This window comes from Thermobia domestica, chromosome 2 (genome assembly GCF_964235325.1).
Source record: "Thermobia domestica chromosome 2, izTheDome1.hap1.1, whole genome shotgun sequence".
Lineage (NCBI taxonomy): Eukaryota > Metazoa > Arthropoda > Insecta > Zygentoma > Lepismatidae > Thermobia > Thermobia domestica.
In genome coordinates this window covers 291174907-291197822 of record NC_137455.1, presented here as the reverse complement: position 1 = coordinate 291197822, position 22916 = coordinate 291174907, and the positions used below count along the sequence as shown (strand labels likewise).

The 22916-nt window shown below is 35.1% G+C and overlaps 1 protein-coding gene across 3 annotated transcripts in view; it reads right to left on the bottom strand.

Annotated features, from left to right (window-relative positions):
* Window positions 1-22916, bottom strand: part of LOC145678572 (telomerase protein component 1-like) — a 556234-nt gene that overhangs the window by 479752 nt on the left and 53566 nt on the right. For all 3 annotated transcript variants that reach the window (XM_081748879.1, XM_081748878.1, XM_081748880.1), the window contains exons 6-10: window positions 21873-22150; window positions 17691-17848; window positions 8259-8403; window positions 2519-2719; window positions 270-441 (exon numbers count right to left, since the gene is read on the bottom strand). In XM_081748879.1, coding sequence (XP_081605005.1) covers window positions 270-441; window positions 2519-2719; window positions 8259-8403; window positions 17691-17848; window positions 21873-22150 — 954 coding nt within the window. The remainder of the gene's footprint in view (window positions 1-269; window positions 442-2518; window positions 2720-8258; window positions 8404-17690; window positions 17849-21872; window positions 22151-22916) is intronic.

The window sequence follows — 22916 nt, the reverse complement described above, 5'->3', positions numbered from 1 at the left end:
ACACACACACACAAAAAAAAAAAAATGATGTATTTCCTGCACAAAATTTCAGTTTATTTACACATGAAATGTTAAAGATCTGACTACTAGGAACATTAAGTTATGTAAGCTTGTTATTGACGTATTTTAATGTTCTGAGTAATTCTCATAAATATTGCTATGCAAAACCTTCAGTGCAACCATCTCGGTTCCTTTCTGATTGTACATCCTTCTTCTGGACGATTTCTCAACTATATTTCAATAAATTATTTCTTTAAAACTTTACATACCTTCCACGATTTTCCTAAAGTATTAACAGGCCGATTTGCATTTTCATTCATGCAGTAACACAAAATCAAAGTTGATCCTTGAACTGGAGGAATATTATGTCTGACAGTCAACTTTACAGCCTCATCCAAGGCATTCTTGTACTTCTCTATTGTATCTGCAACAAGTACTTTCCTGTAAATAAATAAATATAAGCATTTTATTATAGAAAAGATATATATATGGAACTCTTATCACAATAGTGTCCCAGAAACTCGACTCAATGAATAAAAAAAGATTTGTTTTTTAATTGACTCATGATACAGATGCGCCAACGTTACGTCAGCAATTACTTAGGTAATATAATCATGGTACTCAAGAAATTTCTGTACATTTAAGAACACTGGTATTTACAATTTAATAATTAAACTAATTACAGGAAGTGCCGAAGAACAATCAGTAAAGGTTAATTCGGAGTAGTACACTTAAATTTCATGAAATCTTGAAATGAAAACTTTCAGTTTAACGTCCCACGATTATACCCTTTAAGCTAAGGGAGATGGAACTTAAATTTTCATAATCAATATTCAATTCAGTATTTATAAGCGTGATTTTGAAGCAAACATTAAGGATAGTTTAAGTTTTACGTCCCACTGTTATGCCGGCTAGGTTACGGGAGATCGTGATGATGAGAAATGAATGAAATGGTGGAATGATGAAAGTGGGAGAAAACGGGAGAACCCCGAGAAAACCCACGCACACGGTGTTTGTGCAACTATAATGAATTCATATGGGCAATTCTTTTAAAAATAAAAAAATACTTTATTCTACAACCTATTACTCTATATTTCCGAGTCCTTCCCCCTAGTAGTTAGTGCGTGTGCTTTTGATATACACGGCCCTAGGTTCAATCCCGATGGGAGAGCACAAAAACTAACTTTCACAATCATGTACTTCCATTAATCATCCGTCTCGTTTAGCCTAAAGGGAATAACTGTGGGACGTCAAACTAGAAATTTCATTTAATTTCCTATATTTCTGGCCAATCGCTAAGTTTGTGCACGAATACATGAGGTGATGACGTCATATTCACAAATATGGCGGCTCACTCACAATGCAGTTGTAATGAAAGATTTTAATTATAACTATACTGCATGAAAGTGCGGAATGATTTTAAAAGTATGACGATGTCGAAGACAGTGTTAAGATGTTCATATATCACGATGATTTCCTTTCAAATCACAGCAGTCGCTGACGCAGACATCTCTATGCAATAAAAGTCACGGAAGTAAAGCAGCAACAGGTCTATCCGTACTTATTGAAGAAGATTCAAATACATTTGAACTACTGATCACTAACTGATAGATCAAATATTCATGTTAATGCCTTGTACGATTGCGAAAGAAGATATTACATATAAGTAACACTCGAAAGATATAGAGCCATTGACACATAAAAGTGTATATGTCTTTCCGACATGTATCCACCGGATGTATTTCTACTTCTGCTTCTTTCAGAAAAGGAAAATAGTTCTACAAAGTATTTTTAACAGATAGTGAGTTTCGTCATCAAATGAATGCCCTCAATTCTCCTTCACCTTCACCCGTTGCTACTGATGCTGCGGATAAAATAAAATCTTCCCAGTTATGAATGGAGTGAAAGAAGGAGCAAACTTTGAGACATCATTATACCATATGTATTTTAGGCCCGTCACCAAAAAGGGAATAGGTGCAATCTTCAACTTCGCAGTATTTCTTCCAACCGAAGGTACAGCACATCAGCATGCCGAAGGTACAGCATTGCGTGTGTATTTACAATGCAACACTGGAGACATGTTGAACTACCACTATAAAATCGTGTTGGAAACTACGCAACAACAAACTTGTACCAGTTACAACACTGGAAGCAACTGTTCCTGAAGATTGTGATGTGCAATCGTAAAAGTGCCTGAGATGATTCAGGTTGTGACAATTGAGTAAGTCTGAGCAAAGAAAGTAGAATAGGTTGCTAGTTTCCAACTCAAGGTAGTACGAAAGCCATTAGTAATAAGAGGTACATTTCATTCATCATATTATTGACGAATGGGGCCGCGGTGGCTCAGGGTGGTAGAGTTCACTTCCGGTACATGGAGTCCTTGGTTCAATCCCAGCTCACGCCAAGTGAGCTAGTGGTGGACAAACACCGGTGATAATGACGAGAGGAACATACTTATATATTCTAATACTCTCAAAAAGAAAACAAATATCCATGAAAATTAAAAACAATATCACACCTGTGTTTAAGCTTCTGCCTGGCATTTTTGTGCACCAACCGTATTTGCCATTTATCCTTTTCGTTTATTTCTTTCTTTGGACCTTTACCCAACTTCTTTCGTAGTTCAGACAGTTTCTTCCGTTTTTCTTCTTCAATTTCATCTTCACTTGACATAGCCAGTTTCATTAGATCTTCTAACACTTCATAAGCCACGAAGAATCTATAAAATAACCGCACAATAAAATCAATCACTACAATATAAAAACACATTAAGGAATTTAATGTTCTTAACTCTTGCTTCCTGAACAGATTTTTGTTCCAAGTATTCGTGAGCAGTGGTATACACAGTATTTCATTAAGTCTGAGGGATTTCAAACTCCCAAGTTCATACATTTTCAGAATTTCTGATTCTGTTGGAGTAGTTCAAACTCGGACAACCCACTGTTCGTAAGAGATGGTCCAATTCTTTAGTAAATATTAAATTTCGGTTAAAAGCTGTCATGTAAACAAATTACTCTTTATCCACGTAATTCTCCTTTACTCCTCTTTCTATTGTAAAAACCTCTTTTTTACAAATGGTATGTGTGTCACTGTTAAATATATGTGTCAACATTACAACTGTATGTGTTACCGTTATGAGTATTTGTATCACCGTTAGAAAAAGACAAACAACAATAGATACAATCCACTACTTAACAGTGCAGAACTTTTATATATAAAATACACTGTAAAATACTTTTATATATAAAGTACCTAACTATTATAAAGAAACAGTCGGATCCAGCAGAATAAATATTATCAATTTTGCAACGGAAGGCTAACTTTTAGCGCTATAAAAACTAGTTTTTTTTTTTTTCTCGAAAACTACGCACGAGAATTTAATCTCTAGCATCTCACTTTGATCAGCTTGTGATCTATCGACTGAACTGAACTGGTTGACAGTTATATATACATACGAAACTAGCATGGGCAACCGAAGGGGGCAGGCCCTTCCCCTGGCTCACGAAAATGAATACGTAATATAGAAAATAGTATATTAAATAAAACACGTAATACAGCAACCATGGAGATGCCTCCCCTGAAAATTTTCTTCGGGAGCCCCTGGAAACTAAACGTTTCTTATAGTTTTCAAGCTCCTGGAAAACGAATCGAGCTAGTTTTGGCCCTATATGCTTCAATTTAGATACAATAATAGTATTAACTCTTTGAAAAACACGTTTGTTTTTAACGAATATTTTAGACTTGGGATGTTTCTTCTTCTACCCTAATTTTAATTATCTTAGATTCATGGTGAGTGCATCACTGCCTTTTGTAACGATTCGTATTTTCGAATGATACCACACAATGATACCTCATCCATCCACAATTTTGGAGAGATCTCTCGAATTTTCCCCAGTTCCCCAAAATTATGAACTGTGAAGTATCACTTGAAAGCACGGATCACTACAAAGACAAAGATGTACTAACCATGAATCTAAGTCAATTAGGATGAAAGTCTACATTTCCCTCTTTTGTACGTGAAAGTCTACATTTCCTTTTTTTTCTGTGATTTTCGAAGGATTACTACTATTACCTGGCACGACAAAAACTAAGTTCAGATTAATTTTCGGGAGCTCAAAAATTATAAGAAACACTTAGTTTCATGAAAAAAAAAAAAAAAAAAAGGTCGAATTTTGTTGACCTGTGTGATATGTTGTTTAAAAAAGATTAAGAGTTATGTGAGTTTTCCATAGTGTATGCTGTCATCTTGCTAGTGTCATAATAAAAATCTTGGTATGGATATATCTCAGTACCGGTTTCATCTTAATAGGTGGCGTGATTATACAGTTAATTTTTAAGTTTTAAAAAAAATTAGTTTCTTTTGATTTTTTGGATACTACGCATCAGGATTCACCAGTCATATCGTTTTGTTCAATTCCATAAGATATATCGATTCATATCTCTCATCTTTGGACTTTTTTTTTAACGTTAAAAGTTAATAACGTTGTTTTACAAATTTATATGTAACAGAGGTATAAACAGCTATTTCTGGACAATTTTAGGGTGCTAAAAACGAAAATGATAATGAAAAAGCGAGATTTGTTCTTGTGTTGAAATTATAAGGAGAAAACTGAAAAAAACCCGTGAGTAACAGGAAATTTACGTACTTTTGTGGTATTCATGAAGAGGTTCGCAAATTCTACGTTTCTCATAGTCAAATATACAAGAACAGTCGTATAATTTTATGCACAAAGTTTGTTCCACTTTATTCGAACGGAAACGGAAAATTTTACGAAAATAGGAACAAAAGGGAAAGACAACGAAATCTGGCAATTTTAATTATTTCAATGCTGGAACGTCCATTATTCACAAATTCCATACATCTATTATAGCCACATACACTAGGACAGACACGCTGTTTTCATGTATGTCATTTTATTGGAAGAAAACTGGAAAAATTGCGTAAACTGCCAGATTTCGTATAAGTTTAGAAACACTTTGTAAAATTCCCTGTTTTTGTAAAATTTCCCATCTTCCTTCGAATAAAATGGTATAAAATTTGTGCATAAGAATAGTGCAAAGATCCTAGGATACATGGACAAGAAAATTTATAGCACTTCTGAACATACTGGGAGTTTCCTCATGAAAATCGCAAAATTGCATTTATTTCTCATTATTTTCGAATGTTTTCTCTGTAACTTCAGAAACAAGAACCAAGCTCGTTTTTGCATTATTATTTTCGTGTTTAGCATCGTAAAATTATTCGAAAATGGCTGCTTATGTCTTTATTTATACAGCATATGTTGAACAGTGTAACGAGAAAAATCAATATACAGTATTTTGGCGAGTTTCGTGACAGAACTCCCTAATATGTTCACATATTCCATTAACTTTTATACCCACGTATACCAGGATCTTCGTACTGTTTATACGCAGAAAGTTGATGCCATTTTATTTGAAGCGAAGTGGGGAATTTTTACGAAAACTAACCACTGGCGTGACAGCCCTTTCTGGCTCCGAGCCGCTCCAACGCTATTTGTTAGCGACTGGTTGACTACGTCCAGACTACCAACGAACACATGATCAGTGTGCTGCGTCACTATCTCTAACAGGAGTGTCAGGAGATCTCTGAATCTAGCGGCCGTCACGTCTTTTATTCACGTGACTCCCCAATTTGCCTCACGAAGATGAGTACACGAAAATTGGGATGCACCTGTCGGGAATCGAACCAAGAACCACGCCGACATAAGCAACGCTCTAACCACTACAGGCCCTCTTTTCACGAAAACAGAAACGTAAAAATAAAAGTGTTTTTGAATTTAAACAAGCGTATGATTACTTCAATTTTTCTTTAGTTACAATATTATCCAAATAGAGGATATATATCAATCGAGAGATCACACTAGACTTAGGCTGAATTCTCATGCTCAGTTTTTACGAAAAAAATTGTGGAAAACTAATTTTTTGGCGTTAAAAAGTACGTCGATTGTTGCCAATCTGATGAAGTTGCTACATTTTTTTATTGCTGAAATACATTTTTAATTATTTATGTTCTGAATATGAAAAATATACACTATTAAATAGCAGAATGTATGAACTGTTATTTAATTTCTCTTAACAGTGACGCTCATACTGATGACCATGACACACACACACACGCTTTAAACAGTGACGTAAATAATCCTAACACTAACGCACACACAGTGTGTCCGTAACTTTGTGCAACCCAAAGTTTGATTGCATATACTTTTTCAACCAATCACGATAAAGACCTGAGACTTGATACAAATGTAAGTGTGTTCTATGTAGATATTTTCGAGATCATGACCAATGTTGGAATTTGTAACGTTTTTGTGTAGTAACGAAAAAAAGAAATTACTGTACCGGATGTATTTTAGGCCAATTAATGATAAGCAATGAGAATTTGCACATAATTGATAACCTGAGTTTTTATGCACAAATTTGCGATAAAAAAAATTACTCATCTACAGCTGGCAGCCCTGGAATCTTCGTGAAAAGAGATTAGAAATGATAGGAGAATATTTTGGTGACCACATCATCTCCAAAATTTTGTGGCCCTCCCGTTCTCCGGACTTAACCTGACTTTTTCTTATGTGGTTACCCGAAAAAATGTGGTGTACAATCAGAAACAATATTAAGTATAGGTTGGAGGTATAAGAAACGATAGCTCTAACTTATACTTAATATTGTTTCTGACTGTACAAGAATAATCCCAGGATTACTGAGGAACTGAAAACGAACACTGAAACAGGAATTCAACCAATTACCAGGAACATGATTAAAAAGGTGTCAAGAAATATGGTGAAGAGTGTAAATTTGTGTTTACAAAAGCGCGGCAGGCACTTCGATCATTTGCTGTAAAGCGCCTTTCTCTTTTCACGAGGATTCCAGGGCTGCCTGCTGTAGGTGAGTATTTTTTCTATAGCAATTTTTTGCATAAGAACTCAGGTTATCAATTATATGCAAATTCTCATTGCTTATCATTAATTAACCTAAAACACACCAGTTGCAGTAATTTTACGACAACAGTGTTGACAGAGGCTACATTTCTGTTAAAAAACACCCATTTTACGGACTTGCATTAAATAGCCCTTTTACACGGCAACACTACATGAACTTTGTCACATTTTCGCACAAATGGATAAATGTTGGCACATTGCACGTAAAACGGATTCACCAGCAGGAAATCAGTGTTCTGCAACTAAATATCGATTTCCTTCATTTTGTATTTTACACTTTCGGTATTTTCTTTCGTTACTACACAAAAACGTTACAAATTCCAATATTGGTCATGATCTCGAAAACATCTACCTAGAACACACTTACTTTTGTTTCAAGTCTCGGGTCTTTACCGTTCTTAGTTCAAAAGATATTCGCAATCAAACTTTGGGTTGCGCAACTTTACGGACACACTGTATTATTTGTAAAATATGACGTAACATAATATACACATTTATTAAAAGTGTCCCTTGATGACTGTGTATCTAAAGTGGAAACCTTTCGTGCATGTGGTCCCGTGTTCGATTTCCGATCCTCGGATACAAACCGTGAATTAATTTAGATCCCACTTTAATCAGTAGGTCCCGCCTCATAAACCTTGGTGCAGAAAAGGCACACTCAGCCCCAGTCAATCAATCAAAACTTACTCAAAATACCAAAACACATTATACGAAATCATATTTTTTTAATCTGTTTGTTATGAATAGTACTACTCTCCACTAGGAAGGAGTACATTAATAGTTTATGAAAGCATAATTGCAGGGCATGTAAACTTCTGTACTACATGAAAGTCTTGAAAATAATTATTAGCTTATTTCAAAGTATGTTGTAAGTATTGAAATGCTTACTTTAAAAAATTCTCATGTTTGATTTGATTTGATTTTAGCGTCCCTTTCAGTAGCGCGGTTATATGAGACGTGAACTTACAGTTTAAAGTAGGATCCTAATCACATGAGCTCCCACCGGGAATTTAATTCGAATTTCCAACCCCACCAGCACATATCCTACCCGCTTAGCCACAAAAGGCTCAAATTCTCATTTGTATTATGTTATTGAGCAGGTATTTACGAAAGTATGAAAGATCATTAAGAATGCCATTTATAATTTTGTTCATACTTCGAAAATAAATGTTTCAGTAGTAACTGTAAAATGATCTGACTTAATTTAGGAAATGTGAGTGAGAAAGCTTATTGAGGTGGCACATACCATTTATTACTTTTCATAGGCCTATATCAATGTAAAATAAAATTAATATTTACCTGAATGAAAATTGGTTGCTACCTATAACTGCCTTTTCATTTGTGAATGTCTTGTAAACCATCTCATGGTGCTTCTTACTGATTCCCGCCAACAATAAATTTCTTAGATTCCTCAACATTGCAAGGAACGGTAGTTTCTTGTTATCTGTAGAATAAATTTCAGGCTGTATTTTCACATTAAGTCTATATTCAAATTTTAATTAGTCCATATTATTATATAAATGGCTGTAATGAAGACTAACAATTATATTAGCTTCGCCAGATTTGTTTAACTGGTGACATAGACATACAGTAGCCACAAAATAATATACTCACTCCACGATCGCTACTTTGTCAAAACAAATAAACTAAATTCAGTAACTTTCATTGATGTTTAGTAATTTCAATTTCCTATAATTTACTTAAAATCGTATTCGAATTGATTCATTAATAGTGAAAAATTTGGTATACTTCAACACACCATAACCAATCAAAACTTCTAAAATAATATAAATCGAAAAAATTACAGTATATATATAAGTAAAAAAAATCCGTATTTTTCAGTCAATATAATTTTAACCTGAATCGTTTGCAACATTAGTACTTAATATTGGATCTTACATTTTCCCTATTAAATTTTAAATACCCTTGTTTTATATGAGTATTTCACCATTATTTTCAACTTGAATTCATTCATAGGATCTACTCTTCGTGCTCCGATTTTTGCATTTGAAATCCCGTTCTGTTATTATATAATATAAAATTATATATATATATATATCTGTTATTTCAGTTAAATCTATTAAAAATATAAGCACTACAGGATCGTGAAACTAGCTTACAATTTGTATAACCAAGCCCATTTAAGATAAACTGGAGAGTGTTGGCATATTCCCAGACCTCTTGCTGTTTGGAAAATAATGAATATTCTGTAAGCATTCATTGGTTCGTATAAGGCAGTGGTTATCAATGTGGGCGATATCGCCCCCCAGTGGGCGTTTTCGCTCTCGAAGGGAGCGGTGGAACAAAAAGGGGCAATCGGGGGCGATAGTCTATGTAGAGGGGTTGAGATTTTATGATCGATTAGACTTTTTCTTAGTATTATTGAATAAGGGCATTCTGCATCCATATGCATTTTACAAATTTTTGCAACGGACTGGCAACGCTCCACAAGAACGATGAGTGACCGATTTCACAACCATTAAGCTGACAGGGATGGAGCACCTGCCAATCAACTCTGAATTCCTCAACCTCTCATGTCTCATTCCAGTCAGCAACTAGCAGTATTCTGTTCTGTTTTGTTCGATTCGGTTGTTATGCAGAGGGCTCTTTACTCATACGAAGAAATAATACATTACAAAAGAAATAATATTTCCTTCCGAACAATCGCAAAGTGGTTAGGTAGAGGAGCAGAGTACTGTGAAGTAAACAAAGAAATAGTATTATTGAGTGAAATTGCTTGTGCTTTAGCATTGAATTCCGTGGAATTTTATTAATTTAATAATGTAAGTAATTTATAGTTGATTCAGAATCGATTAGTTTTAGTGTGTTCTCTGGAGTTTGTACATTTTGAAGAACACTCGTCAACATGCATGAAAAGAAGTGGCGTCAATACTCGTCTGAATACTAGAAATTTGGATTCACTTGGTCTCCTACAAACGTACAACTTTCCTTCTATCTTCTTTGTGAAAAGACCTTTTCAAATGAAGCAATAAAGCAATGAAGCCTTCGCGACTGAGAGATCACCTGCTAATAATCCACCGATAAAACTTTTTCGTTCTTCCAAAATCAGAAGTTAAAATTTGAAAGCCGAAACACTGTAGGGAAGCTGTTTGGAAAATCTGTACAGAATGCCGGAAAAGGACTCCTTTCTTATTATAAAGTGTCTATTAATAGCAAAATATGGATAACCTCACACTATCGGAGAAACATTAATAATGCCCGCCGCTAAGAAATAGTTACGGCCCGGCTCAAATACGTCTATCCAATCCATCCCCTTGAGTAATGATAGTGTTTCCAGAAGAATTGATGAAATGGATGCTGATGTTGAGGAGACACTTATCAACATGTACAAAATACAGAATTTGTAATGTAGATTGATGAATCAACAGTTCGTGATTGCGAAGCATTGCTGATAGGTTACGTCTGTTTCATTATTCAAAATGGCGAGATTATGGAGGAACTGTTGTTCACAAAAACTTAACCACCAACACGAAGGGTTCTTCAATATGTAAGAAGGTGGAAGATTTTTTTTTTTTTTTACGAGGAAAATATCTCTAGCAAAATTGTAGCTTGTGCAAGCGATGGAGCCGCATCCATGATTGGACGAAATCGTAGGTTTACAGCTTATTTGAAAAGAGCTATACATCGTGGTATGACTGTTCACTATGTCATTCATCGACATCATCTTGTTGCTAAAAATTTGAGTGACAGGTTGCACGAGTCTTTGAATTATATTATAAGTGCTGTTAACAAAATGAAGTCCCGTTCTTTGAACGACCGTCTTTTTCGTAAACTCTATAAAGAAAATGACGAAGAATTTGAACGTCTTTCTGTGCACATGGAAGTGAGATGGTTATCAAAAGGAAAGTGTTTATGAACTTTTTAACACAGTAATTGAGTTTCTGCAGACAACTGATCCAAGTCGAAGTGACACTCTTAAAGTTCGACGTCTTGATGTGACCTATTTATCGTATGCGTTCGATAACACTGCACTCACTGATATAAAATGTTTATTTAGTCCATAATTATATGATATATGAATAAATGTATGTATATTTGTTCGTTATAGTCATAGTAATAATAATTCAAATGCAAATTCTGGGGCCGCGGTGGCTCAGTGGTAGAACGTTCACCTCTGGTGCTTGGGGTCCCGGGTTCGATCCCAGCCCCCGCCAAGTGAACTTTGTGGTGGACAAACACCGTGTGCGTGGGTTTTCTCGGGGTTCTCCCGTTTCCTCCCACTTTCTTCATTCCATTTCATTCATTTCTCATAATCACCGCCTCCTTTAGCCTAACCGGCATAACCGTGGGACGTAAAACTCAAAGATTTCATTTCATTTTCAAATGCAAATTCACTCAACTAATAATTGTAGAAATGAATATTTAACACATACACTAAAATATTGCAACATAATATGAATAAAATGAGAAAACACTTCAAATAATGAATAAACTTCGAATTATAAAACACTTATCACTTTCATTGTAATTAATTGAAAAATAAAAGATAAATATTAAAATGAATATATATATCAGTTTGAAGAATAACACTTCACTGTCCACACAGAACACAATACTTATACAGTATACTGCCTGCACACACAATACTGTCCACATTGTCCACCATTCCAATGGAATATCCTCTTCGTTCATTCTCTTTCCATTGAATGAACACTCGATGACTGAATCTTCTGCTCCTATCCTCTTCCCATTGGATAGGGCCAGGTCCAACGATGGAAGTTCTCGACGTTTTCTGCATTCCTCTCTGTCCTATTTTAATTTAGGACTCTCCATTTTTTTAAAAAAAAAATTCGAATGCAGGACGCCAACGTTTATATTTCATCTTTACTATACTGTACTATATTGCGCTGAGACTGATCAAACATGTGATTTACGTCTCTTTTTTCTTTGTTTGTTTGTTTGTTTGTTTGTTGTTAAATCTGCTGCTGCTGCTCCTGCATTCGTGTTATATGGAATGTGAATAAAATATGTGTTCTTCTTATTGGTTGGATCTACGTGTGTTTTTCCTTGTGTTATATTCTTCGTGTGTATAGCAAATGTATATCCTTTACGTGTTATATGTGATTATTATGATAACGTAACCATCGTTAAAAGGAAGTTGACTTGGGATGGGTTAACAAAAGAAATGTAAGTATTTCTTCATTTACTACACTCCTTTCATGTGTATCACACGCGACAGACATGACCCAATTCTCGCCACCTACATGCAACTACACCACATAAACACATGGCACATAATATATTGATACTTGATACTTAAATATACGTATATACAGGATATGATGCTGAATAAGAATATATAGAATATATAGGTAACATAATAGACCTACAAGTATAATCTTAATGATGACTATTATGTGGATATTAACATGAAGAGGGAAATAAACCAATATAAACTCGAATGATGGAGTATTATATTGAGGCAACGTCAGATGTCTACATATGCCAACCTGTATCTATCTTAGGGATGGTCTGACGACTATATGAGGAAGAGCCAACCCACAAAAACCAAATAAACTTACCCACTATAAATACGACCACGAAGACACAAGAGATGTGGTTAACAAAAAGAAGTTATGCTAAGGAAACCCCAAAGACCAAAAAAAAAAAAAAGTAAATAAATAAATAAATAAATAAAAATAATTGCACATGAAGTTAAAGGCGAAGCGTGGTCGTAGGTTTTCAAGGTAAAACTTCAATGTTATTCCTCTAACAACAAAATGAAAACTCTAGTAAAATGTGTACATACTCTAATAACTTCTAATATTTCTATACATTCAATCTTACTTCTTGAAAGCACTACTGGTAGTATTTCTCTAATAGATTAAACCATTTTCGCTCGTCTAAATAACCGTGTCGCACATACCACAAAACACTTGATTGACGAAAGTGTTAAGTATTTTCGTTATTTGTCGTCTTCACTTTCTTCTTTCGCTTGAACCATGCAATCTTCGTTTGCTTTCTTCCTGTTTTCCTCGAAAATGTTATTCAACTAATCTTCATTCGTCGGGATTCAGCAGTGATTAACTTTCTTCCTTTTTCCAGCACTACATGCAACGGTAACAGATGACACGATGAACTAGGTCGAATCACACCCCATATTAACAATTTTCGAATCTCTTCTCGCACTCCTTCCTTTTATTTGTGCGGAATATCGTAAGGTCGAGCAACAATAGGTTCACTTGTATCTACTTCTAGAAGGTACTGAAATTTATTACACAGGCCAGGAAAACGAGCGAACTCCCTTGTGTTTCAATAGCAACTGAAATAATTCTTCTTTCTCGTTTTCGTTAAACAGCGTAGAGCGCGTAACTGCATTCCTTATTTCCTCTACAGTAAAATATAAATCTGGCGGGAAGTCCTCCATTTGCCCACTAGCTTCGTTTTCTATTACAGTTTCTGTGCACCCACTGCAAAACACATTCACTGTTTTCGCGTAGAACTCAGTAAGGTCCTTTATTTCAAACAACACAACAATATTAATTTTATCTTATTTCGCACTTTTGCAATCTACTTTTGCGGAAGTTGTCCAGACTTTCTACCAAGCGCAGTCTCTTCTCATAATCGCTCACTTTATTATGACATTCATTTAATTGCCGTTGTTGATCATTCACTTGGCGCGTGTTTTCTTCAACTGTTCCCCGTACATCTTGCATCGCTTCGGCTAATTCTCGGACACTTTTACGCACTTCTTCACTTGTATTGAAACATTTCAACTCTACTGCTTTGATTTGTTCCGTTAATTCCTGACGCACTACTGAAATACACTCACTCAAATTCTTAATTTCGCTTTGCATTACATTATTCACCTTGTTAATTTCATCAGTTAGGCCTTCTTTGCATAGGGAAATATTTTCTCGGCACTCAGTATGTAATTCCTTAAGATCATCTTTAAGATCACTATTTATTTTCTCTAATTTCGTTGATGCGGTCAACTCTCGCTGCACAGCGAGGATGACCGTCCTAAGATCACCTTCTGCCATGACGACGTGAATACAAGAAATTTGCTAACACAACAATTTGCCTAATTCTTCAAAGAATCTAAGGTTGCTAATGATAAATAATAATAATAATAATAATACTCAAAATTTAGAAAGGACTTTTAGGTTATTCAAAGGACTTGGGATGAATGTGATTGAGTTTAATTTCGCCACGAAATTTTCATGCACCTTATAACACGTCAAGATGGCGGTAAGTATTACGCAGCAAATTTCGATCAACAGGAATGCCTAGGCCTACACCAATTAACACAAAAACTGATAATTTACGAAAAAGAAAAAGGTTACTGATTCGACACATGTCCCGGCACCATTTTTGTGATGTTTGCCGATTTTTGTGATCCAAGTAGAGTAAGCATTACATAAGTAGTTACTGATAGAATATTTCGCCCGAGCGTTAACGACGAAATAAGTTATCACAAAAGTAACAGCTTCTTTCATCGCTAACCACACATAGGCAAAAATTCAAAACAACAACCTTAAACTTATGGATAGAATAAACTTCAGCATCATTTGAACTGGAAAAGAACATACAACAATAATTTGCTAGCATTAATATATATCCTACACCATGCAGAACACAATGGAAAAACACGAGGTGACAACGTTCGGGTCAGAATAACGCCAATGATACGCATAAATTAGAGATTATATTTGATACTAAGTACGATACTAACATGTCCTTAAATGACATGGACAAATTATAACAAGAGAAAATGCGGATGTCTTCTGATTACAAAAGTATAAATGGATGTGCAAAATTTTACATTTGTTATATGAACTGTTTGTCGCAGTGAGTATGAAATGCTTCTTCTCGTAGAATGTGTTGGCGCCGAATGCCAGCTACGTCACGCAGCTTCTCCTTTGTCCCCGCTGCTCACATGAGTCCCACCTACCAAAGTGACATAAGCACAAGTAGGACTGTGATTGGCTGCTGCTGATTGCCAAAGCCGTCGACTGCTTCGTCTGCCTCGTTGCTGATATATTCGTTGCGAGAACGTACAACGATTAGTTACATTATTTGTTTAAAGGTAGCAGCCTTTTAAAATAAAGGGATTAAATTGTCTGAGCTAGGCACATCAAAAATAATGCACAAACAAGTTTATTACACCGCGTATATATTAAAGAGAGACGACGGAACAATTCTTACTGATACAGATAGCATCTTGAATAGATGGAAAGATATCTTTGATGATTTGCTTTTGCTTAACACGCAGCCGAAAATTAAAGTTCGTGGGAAAAGATAAATGAACAGCAGAACCATAAATTTCAGAGCCTAGCCGAACAGAAGTAGAAATTTCTATAAAGAAATTAAAGAAACACAAATCTCCGGGCGTAGACCAAATTCTTGCTGAATTAATTTTAGCTAGAGGGGAAAATTGTGGAACAAGATACATAAACTTATTCTCCTTATCTGGAACAAGGAGGAATTACCACAAGAGTGGAAAGAATGAATCATTGTTCCAGTTCATAAGAAAGACGACAAAGCGGACTGTAATAATTATCGAGGCTTTTTTGTTGTGTCAACATCCTATAAAATCCTCTCAAACATTTTATTAGCAAGATTGATCAGATACGCGGATGAAACTATTGGAGATTATCAGTGCGGATTTAAACGAAAACAATCAACTATGGACCAGATATTTACCATTTGACAAATACTCGAGAAGAAATTGGAGTACAATACGCCGGTACTATTTATTGACTTTAGGAAGGCTTACGATTCTATTAGGAGATAAACAACATTCTTGCAGAATCTGAAATACCGAAAAAGCTAGTTAGATTAATTAACATGTGTTTAAACGAATCCTAAAGACAATTCTTGTCCACGAGCTTCCTCGTCGAGAATGGACTGAAACAAGGAGATGCGTTGTCGACAATATTATTCTACTTTATTCTGGAGTACACTATCAGGAAAATTAAAGATAGCAACCAGGGCCAGAGCTGAATGGTATTCACCAGGTTATGGCGTATGCTGATGATGTAAATCTGGTAGGAGATGATAATAGAAGAACAATAGAAAGAAATGCAGAGACATTATTAAATGCTTGCAGGTTTAGAAGTAAATGCAGAAAAAACTAAATACATGAAATTTCACTGAGATCGTAATTATGGATGCGCCAAACTATCAAATAATATTTTCGTTCAAGTGGGTATTTTCAAGTATCTACGACCAATATTAATAGACCAAAATCATATCTACGAAGAAATCCAATCGGAAAACGTCCATTAAGAAGACCTAGACGCAGATGGAAGGACAATATTAAGATGAATCTCGCAGAAATAGAAATACAAAGCAGAAACTGGATTCAGTTGGATAAGGACAGAAGTCATTCGAGAGATCTTACGAATGCGGCATTGACCTTCCGGGTTCTATAGGCCATAGAGTTAGTTCTTTTTAGGAAAAAAAATATTTTATGAAATATAACGGAAATTCAGAAGATTTATATTTTGTCCGTATGTAGATAGATAAAACAAAGCACAACTAATACGTATGCATAGTAAACATATACTGGCAATACAACTAGTTGATGGAGAAATGATCCCAATAAATTCCTTTGAACTGGAAGCATTTTATATGTCAATGAGATAAATATTTAAAAAAACAATGGTAGTGATTAAGACAAAACTCGTTGGATTGAGTTCTGACCCTTTTAGCCCCTACTCTACGATTTCGAACATGCTATTATTTCCATTTTTACCTTCATTTTTAATATTTCAGTGCAATCAGCAGCTTGCGTGTATCTTTTCACTTCTCTTATTTTAATACCTTCATTCTCACCATCGTACTTAATCCGATTGGGTAGAGAAGCGTGATTAACTAAGCAAACTCATCACCATCACAACGCTGAACACGTAATTCAGATTTTGACCGTTTCCGATTTTGAAAACGCTCCTGCGTACACTGTAAGTCATTACTCGACACCTTGTATATCACATCGTCATTAACAAATCGATATAATAACTTACTTTAAGTAACAAGTAAAAACTTTTGACTGTTATTGAAAATTTTGAGTTGCAAGCGGAGCGAGCAAGAGAAATTTTAACAAATGTATTTCTTTGCAAAGTGACAACAATATTGACTTAATAAGGCAATAATTCTTTTACGGAACGACGCGTCGTTTACTCTTTTCCGACACCTTTTCTTTCTTCTTGCACGTTCGGCGCCTTCTTGCTATCATCGTCTGGGGCGACAACTCCACTCGCCCTCCCCCCTGGCTACGGCTCTGATTAGAAGAGAGGTAAATTGTTCCAGCTATTATTTTACAGTGTACTTTCTATTCCTGTGGGTTTTTAAAAAGAGATTTGTGACCTTCTGCTTGCTTTTATGTGATAAGGGGACTAAACATTTTTGCTTTTCTCGTAGAAAAATATAATACTTTGCTTCGTCCAAGTCTTAAATTCGACCGTGTTCCTTGGTAGATTGGGTTAAGATGGCGGGGGATGCTCAGAACAATCACATTCACCCAAGGGGGCGCTAGGCTCGAAAAACGGTTGAGAACCACTGGTATAAGGGAATGAAGAGGAGGAATCAGATATTGAACTACAAAGAAACCATTTATCTCCATTTTAGGTAAGAAAGACTTTCTAACCAGCTGTGATACATAGAATTTGTACTTTTTCCTGAACACTGTACATTTACATTTGTATCCTTCATCAGCATTCTAAACCAATACAAAAAGCATTGCAAATGAATGTAAATATGTCATACCCAGCAATTGTTCCCAAGTACTGGCATTATTTCCTTTCATTGAAACTTGTGTTTCCCATGTCTCTGGAATTGGTAGCTTCATTCTCTTGCCTGCGAGCTGTGGATCAAATGTTCCCACTAAACCCAAAGCGCGGAACGATTCTTCATCATTTGGATACCTGCAATACATTTATTTTATGAACAACAAATAATAATAGTATCTGAAACGCATTACTTAAACAAAAAATGTATTAATAACAGTCCTGTATTAATCGAAAGAATCGCGACACATAAAGACCTCGGAGTATTATTCGATGAGAAACTCAACATTTGCTGATCACATCACTTTTACTGTTAAGAGTGCTATGATAATACTGAGTATTCTTTACAGATTTACGAGCGGTCCCGGGTTCGATTCCTTGTGGGGGTACTCGGTCGAAATGTGTAAAAGCTTTTTCAGACCAGCCACCCTGAATGAGGTTTTCCTGAGTTTTCCTCATTCACACCAGGCAAATGTCGAGGTGGTACCTAGCTTATAGGTCCCAGGCCGTTTCCTTCCTTTCCCAATCCTTTCTTCCTTCCCTTTCCCCGGATTGTGTGCTCGCCGAGGGACGTCATCCCTCAAAACGTGAAGGGCAAAATGGCCTTAGATGCCGAAAGCCCAGAACACTAAATCCTACATCATAAATCTTTACAGATTTACTGAAGTTCGCGATTCTCAAATCACTCAGTATTTTCTTCAAAGCTTTTATATCTCCCAAAATTGAATATTTCTCACCGATATGGAATAAGACCAGTACTTCAAACTTATCCCGTTAAGATTCTGTCAATAGCTTTTTTCTTGCCATTGTCAAACAAAGAGCTCCTTCAGTGCATAGTCTTAATAAAACAGAGCTCCTAAACAAACTCAATATTCAGACTCCACTTACTCGACATATGGTGGTATATTTGCTGTTTCTCCATAAAATTATCAATGGGAGAATTTACTCCGAATTGTAAGTCTTCGCTCTCAATCTTCGCGTAACTTCTCGCCTTACTCGCAGTCATACGTTACTTACACATGTAAAGTCTCTGTAAATATGTTATATATTCTATGTATATATATTTTTGTTATTTTTTATATTTTAAATTTGTCTTCTTTCTTTTTTGTTATATCTTATATACGTTGTTACATTGTTTCAGTGTAAAATAGACATTGATCTGTATCTGAAACATTTATAAATAAATAAATAAGTATAAAGATAAAAGAAAACTTTACTCCCTACTTTTTCTCCTCCGTATGTGATAAAGCTCGTATATCAAAACCGCCTATTGTGTTTTGTAAGTGTTACTATTTCGATATGCTAACAGGGACAACATTTAATAAATACCATAACCTCTTAGAAATCTGTTCTTCAAAATAAACAATTATCCTTCTTCCTATAATTACTCTTTTAAAGTTCTAATTCTGTTAATTCTAACTTTCACTTCAAAATTCACATATATCTGGTTCTATCTTTATTATGAACCATTAACTTCGTTTGCTGTAATGTTGTTTCCGGTTTAGACCCTATCCTCGTCAATCTTTAAAAACTGGCACGAAAACTTAGGAACTGAAAAAAAAAAAATGCAACTAAATTTCACGATAACTATATGTAAGTTATCGGTGGGCATATACGGAATAGTTACCGTCTGTTATGCAAACTCTTTTACTTCGAAAAATAAGGAAAAGTGCGGAAAAGCACGAGCTATAACAACTAACTATACGAATTAAGAGAAAGAAAACGAAAACCCACGTTTTTCTAGGTCGTCGTCTTACAGTGTTACCAACTACAACCCTCTATATCCAATACATATCACCTATGCTAGCGACTAGAGACGTGTTCCGCCCATATTAGGCGTCTTGATCTAACTACTCGTGTATCTGATGTCATATATCCGCACTGTACTTTCTCCATGAACACAACTGAAGCATAAAATTATACGGTAACTTCAGAATGTTCTCAGTTAAAATGACCACAATACTGTATATTATTCTATGATCAACAAAAAACATATTAATACAAACATTTGGTGAGCATTATGCCTCTATTAATAAATTATTAATTCTTATTTCAAATTATGTATCAACAATAAATACAGGACGAATCATTGGTTTCCAGAAGTTAGATACTGGTCAAAAATATCATTATTAAATTGTAAATGAGTCAATGGTGGTTCAGATATCAGAACTATCATGTATTCTTTATAATCCGGACTCCTGCATTCAAATATCACCATATCACCATGAAAATTCTGTATCACTGTTTTCTTTAGATATCTTATGTATTCACTACCAGATATGTGTACCAAAAGTACGTACGTTTTCCCATAACTCTCGCAGTTTTTAATTTTCGAGTTATATATTTTTGTAACTCTTCAGCACACTTCCCGTTGATATCTACATATCACAATTCCAATCTTCGTATCCTACAATCAAAAGTCTTTTTAGGGGAGGGGGGGGTTATGTTTTAGACACTGGAAAATTACACTTCCAACGGCACTTCTGGATTCAAAACAGCTGCCTTGCAACCAATCCTTCACTTTTTGAAAACAGACATAGGTCACTGAGGCTTTCTTCTTATCCAGCTGACGAGGGATCTAATATGAAATGGCCGTGCACAACTTCAAGTGGTCTGTCAAAATTCTTTCCACGATGCAATGATAGAATCCTGGAAGGTTACAAATATCCTTAAAAGTTAGCTTTCTGTCTTCCGTGACCAGGGCCTGAAGACGAACAATGTTTCCTACGATACTTACACAAACTGAGCTTCCAGGACTTCCAGATAATCAGTTAATCTCAGTCCTCCATAAATTCACGCACACATTTCCACATAGTATACTCAGAATGGGTAGTTCCCCCACAAACATCTACCAACTGGCGATGAATATCAAGTTTTTTCACATGTAGATAAAAAAATTATTAGGCATCTCTATGGTGAAATAAGTACTTTCAAATCACTATCAAAAAATGCTTTCCTTCACAGATGAATTGATTAAAAACATAGTTAGAAGCTTGAAATTTTGCATAGTTAAGTCTCGAAGTCTAAAGTTAATTCATGTGAAATTATATTAATCTACCCTTACTAGTCTTTGAACTATAACAAAATGATAGGTAATTTTGGCACGCACAACATATGTACTGATCTTCATATGCTTTAGGACAGTCTGATGTTTGTTTCTGGTATGTTTAGTTAGTCGAGATCTGAAAGACGTAAAGAGTAATTTTCGTGAAAATATTGAATTGGTTATTCCTGCAATCTCCGGTTTACTTAAGTCTGCAAAAATTCAGATTTAGAAGGTGCCGACAAACAGTCTTAGTACAATACTTTCATCAAACCATTTACTTATTTATTAAAGAAGTTTCAGACACAGCCTGCAAGGCAAATTTATACTAGAAGCTTTAAAATTTAACAATGCTACTAACAACAATATCGATAACGGGAAAAGAAATGGAACGAACTAGGTCAAGGCCTAAATCTAATGCTGGATTCCGGCATTCTCTGAAGAACTGAAGAAAATCTGTAAAAACCTTAATCAAGATAGTGGCCATCAGATTCAAACTCAGGGTCTCACAACTGCAAAGTAAGAACGCTATGACTTATTTACGCCCATTCGGTTAACAGAACTTCAACTACTCTTCGTGAGCTGCGTGGTAGAGAAAAACTAGTTGATTTTTGACAGTAGCATGTTCTGATTCAGCTAAACACTATCGAAATTCTAAAGCTCATAAAGCTGAATTTCGCACCTCAGTGTAGTTAAAACTTTTTAAACACTGCACACTGATTTACCTCTCTTTCAAGATAATCCTTTAGTAAATTTACATCTTATGCATTCCATTTAACAGGCTCTTTTGACTTTTACATACTCTTTTTAACTGTCAGCAGACAATAATAAGCTATTCATATTATTAGTTATTATCTGTTATACTCCAATGCTTCGCTATATTCAGCTGCAAAAATATAAACTTTTACTTCTATAATTACAGCTAAATTTTAGTAGTAGGAATTTCGGTGTTACTATTCCAAATTTCTTGTATCAGAGAAAAAAATTAACTGCTTTTAATAAGATAGACATTCAATATTATAATTTTACTTAAGATTGTTATGTTTGCCTGAAAGTGTATTTAATAAAAAAGGAAAGCTTTTAGACACCTGAAGTACTGCAAACTAACGTTCAACTTACTTTTTTCCTAAAAGGCATAGAACATGATCGACTGGGCTGGATATATGAAGCATTCTGACAAGTAACTTCAAATTAAAACTTCTTTTCTTTAATTCCTCTTCTGGTGTCCAGTCTAAATCATCATCATCATCGTTCACATCTATCTCACCAAATGGACACAACTCAGAAGCATTAGATTCATCATCAGTCTTTCCACTAATGTCTATTTCTCCTTGTTCAGAATTATTCTCTTCGTCTGATAAAACCATATCTTGATGGACCGAAGACTCTTCCGTTTCCTGTAAACAAGCAGCATATCGAAAATTAAAAAGACAATACTCATTTTCTTTTATAGAGAAGGTGCAATCTAATTTTCAGTTATTAGCTACGACCTTTAACTAGTTAGATTTCATAGAAAGGGTTAAAAAGTGGTATATGGGTTGCAAATTAGAAACTGTGAGATGACTAAACTTCCAAACTAAGCTATGCGTAAGTATTAAAAATCTTATGGAACGCCTATCTGGTTGTCAACAGATATCAGAGCAGAAATGTTGAAAGACACCCAAAAGTGTTTTCTCGGAATCGATTCAGTCTTCATCTCTTTCCTTAACACTCCATTTAAACGGGTTAAGCACAATCATCAAGCAATTTCAGGACCATCTAAACACCTTAAGAATCTAAGCACTCCATAAAGCAAACGAACATTTTGCACAAAACTTCTTCGCTTATGTAAAGGAAAGCATACAAATATTTCATCATCAAGACCAAAGATTCCAAAGTAAATCTAGATAAAGGCACTTAGACAAGCAATAGGACTACAACATAGATTACAGCAAAGAATAAAATATTTTATGCACTGTTACTCCACCAAAATTTCCAGACTTCTGTTAGGAAACTTCACAAAACATCCATCGAGTTCAGAGTTATTGGACATGGAAACACTATTGTTTCAAAATGAGAAGATGGAGGACAATATATGCTAACCAAAAGTTATTTTCTAAGCAGTTACTCGTATCAATTGTACGAAAAGGAAAAAAGGCTCACAAAGCTACTAAATTTCGACCT